General features: G+C 37.1%; 1 protein-coding gene across 1 annotated transcript in view; it reads right to left on the bottom strand.

Moving 5' to 3' along the window:
- Positions 1 to 2,680, bottom strand: part of Syt4 (synaptotagmin 4) — a 10,623-nt gene extending 7,943 nt beyond the window's left edge. Inside the window, exon 1 of the mRNA XM_055625737.1 lies at positions 2,410 to 2,680. Within this exon, the coding sequence (XP_055481712.1) occupies positions 2,410 to 2,443 (34 nt within the window). The 5' untranslated portion in view covers positions 2,444 to 2,680. The remainder of the gene's footprint in view (positions 1 to 2,409) is intronic.
- Positions 2,681 to 3,508: the final 828 nt, after the last annotated feature.

Raw genomic sequence — 3,508 nt, 5'->3', positions numbered from 1 at the left:
GATAGATAGATAGATAGATAGATAGATAGATAGATAGATAGATAGATACAAGAATATTGGTGGAACTCTGCCCTTTTAATATCTTTATTCACCCAGAATTCAAGCAGGAAAAAAAAGAATATCTAAAGATAATAGTCCACAGAACTAAAAACTTGTGGGGAAAAAATTATGGCCATTGGTATTGTTTTAAACTCATTAAAATTCTTATTCTAATTGTGGGTTGTAATTTTTAAAAGATAAACATTTGTTAATAAGGTGGAAGAACAATAAAAGAAAATCAAGAGTATGGTAATATTATATAATTAATTTACAACACTACAATCCCCTTGTATATATGAGCCTAAAATTCTTCAACCACTGAATTATACAAAGCACAAAGTAATCTATGTGAGTTAAACAGAATAATGTGGTTGTGAATGCATCGTCATTCCCAAAATGTGAGTGCAAAGTGGGTATAGATAATTTCGAGTTCAATTTTATCCTTTCATATTTCTATATGGCAAAAAGGTAATAGAATTGAAAATGCCATCATTCTCTTAACTTAGAACACATTAAATCATTGACATCGAGTGACATACCAACAGTGATTGTGCATGTAGCATGTGTCCTTTAATATGTAAGCAGAGTCTTCTGAAAATATTTAGTAGTTATACTACTCCTACATCTAACACGGCGAAGCAACTGAGTAAATCTTTAGCATAAAGTGAATATAACAGATTAAAATATTATGTATACTGAACTTTATTTTATCCATATTTTATTTCAAATAGTGAGTACTAAGCATAAAAGTTCCATCCCCCAAAGGGTTAACACTTTTTAAGACCAAGAAGACAAATCTTTTAGATGTCTCTTGTCCATCTCCTAAGCATTTTGCCCATCCACTTCATCATCCTAAAACTAAACTCAAAAGAAATCAGATGGAGAAACAAGTAAGAGAAACATTTGATATTTTTTAAAAAAAGCAGCAATGAATATAAAATCTATAACTTAATTATATTACTAAATTGAACCATGTAAAGATGGGGTAAAGCTGTGAGTCTCTTAAATAGGAAAAAAAAAAGTGAATGCTTCTGAGAAGAAAGAGGTGGAAGAGGAGGAAAAAGGAGAGAAGGAAAAATGAGTTAATCAGCTAAACAGTATCAGCTTCTTCTATTTAAGTCTTTGTGCCCCCACACACACAATTTAATTACTCATGACAAGAAAGCTAAAGCAAACTCAAGAACTAAAAAATTCTTCAGCCAGTATAAGAACAATAAAAGCAGTTGAAATCATTTTCTAAGTAGACAGACAACTAAACATGAAAACATTTTCACAAGGATAATCTCTAAAGCTACCTTACTATCAGAAATTCTCTGATTTCAAATCAGTAACTGAGTGTAAATATCACACACACAAATCCAATGATGAATGGCTGAAAAAATAGTTTATGAGTATTTTATTATGTCTAATATTCAAATATGGAAATAATATGGACTCGTATTCTGCTAATGTAACTACTGATATTGTATTTAGCTTTTGAGAGCAGAGATTATGCCCATACCGCTCATTTTAACCACAGTTATCATACATATCATGCCGAGATACTATTCATAAATTTCTCCATCCTTTAATTAAAAAAAATACTTATAGATAAAACCTTGGTGTTTTTTTTTCCTATTAGAATATAATTGGACCTGGAAATGTTAATTGATTTTCTAACAGGTATATCTAATTTATTTACTGAAGCAGACAAGGAGACCATAGTGACAAATTTTTGAAAAACAAACAGGGAAAGCAATCCAGATAGCAGGAGCCCTGTTCCAAGTTTTGAGCAGCTTTTACTTAACTATAGAGCACTGTACTCCAGAAAGCTCAACCAGGGACATGAAACAGGCCGAAGCCAATTGGTTTTAAAGTCCCCAGTACTACAGTATCACAGAATTTTGTCTGTCATTAGCAACATACTTCAGAGATGCAAGAAAACATAGCAGAGAAAATTAGACAGTGTAATAGACCATTCCTCTCAAACCCTCAACCTACAAGTTATTTTATGGCATATCAAACTACTCTTATGTAACCAAAGGCGTATGTGGCTTTTCCTAAAAGATTTACACACAAATAGGAACCATCCAGAAAATAAACGAGGCAGCATTTTAAGAACAGATGTTCTTTTCTTTCCTCAGCTCAGGCTGCACCTCACAGAGCCACATGAACAGTCAGGAACTTCTGGAAGGTGAAATCGCAGAAGGCGATGTTAAGCAGAAAGATTTCAAGAAGAGGAAGTAAGCCACAATTAACCATCTGCTCTTCCCGTCTTCCTTTCAGATTAGCTACTTGAAAATATACATATTCAACATCCAGTGGAGAGCAAAGCACAGCACAGCCCCTGAGCCCAGCCCCAGCCCCAAGTTCAGTCAGCAACTTGCTTACCAAATTCCACGCGGCTGCTGGTGATAGGAGCCATGTTTTCTGCGTGCTCTGTCCGAGGTGCTGAAAGAACTCCGGGCAGATTCACCTGGAAGGACCCTGGAACGAGGCTTCCAGGGGAGGCACGGCGGGTCCGGGGACCCGCGCCTGCAGCGGGAGGGGCTGGAGGAAGGTCCGCGCGCTTTATCAGCAGTGTGTCACCCTGCCCTGTTCCTGTCTTGGCTCTTCTGAAAAGCTTGTCTCCGAGACTCCAGACGTGGCTGAAACCCGAATTGACGCAATCCTGACGCTACAGGGCTGAAATCAGCACCTGCCCTCCCCCCTCCTCTCTCCAGCCGCTCCTCCTCGCCCTCCTTCTGGCACCCTCCCTCCTCTCTTGAGGATTCAGCGCACACTCACCAATTATTTTAACTGTTGGGCTACTAGATATGAACTATACTATTAACTATGCTATTCTGTTAGGCTCAGAGGCACATGGAGACGCGTCCTGAAAAGTGTTCTTTACAGTTCTTAATCCTGGTCATATACAGACATTAAAATAAACGGCTCCTACTTATCCGACTTATTCTCTAAAATTATAATCATAATTTATAGAGAAAATAAAGAGTAAGCAGAGGGAAGCGTCCATATCAAATGGCCCCTGTAAGCTGCACCCTTGCTTCCTAAATTATTCTGTGAACTCTTGCATGTGCCGTACTTAGCACATTTGGGGAAATCCACTGCAAATTGATGTTAAAAAATAATCATGTTCACACTGCTATAGTCCAAACATTTGGTTGATGTTGCTGCTGTTTTCTGGTCTGACGCCTGTTTTCCTTTTAATATCTGACATTTGACCAGTTAAGATTCTTGGGAACAGAATGAATTATTTCAATGTAAAATTTATTCTCAGATCTGACTTCAACTATTTGGACACTGATGCTATAGCAATATTTACAGTCAAAGCTCTGGCTCCTCACAGGTTTCTGTAAGCAAATTACAAGAATTGGACCAAATTCTGAAATGATATTATTACCAGTTGCTCTCAAAGGTAAGGTAACGCTGTTTTTTGGCATGAGGATCTGGGAAAATATGGTGTCATGTTCTGATTAATTTAAATCTT

Source organism: Psammomys obesus, unplaced genomic scaffold (genome assembly GCF_907164565.1).
Source record: "Psammomys obesus unplaced genomic scaffold, mPsaObe1.curated_primary_1811, whole genome shotgun sequence".
NCBI lineage: Eukaryota > Metazoa > Chordata > Mammalia > Rodentia > Muridae > Psammomys > Psammomys obesus.
Note: the sequence above shows the minus strand (reverse complement) of the source record. Positions and strands in the feature narration are given on the sequence as shown.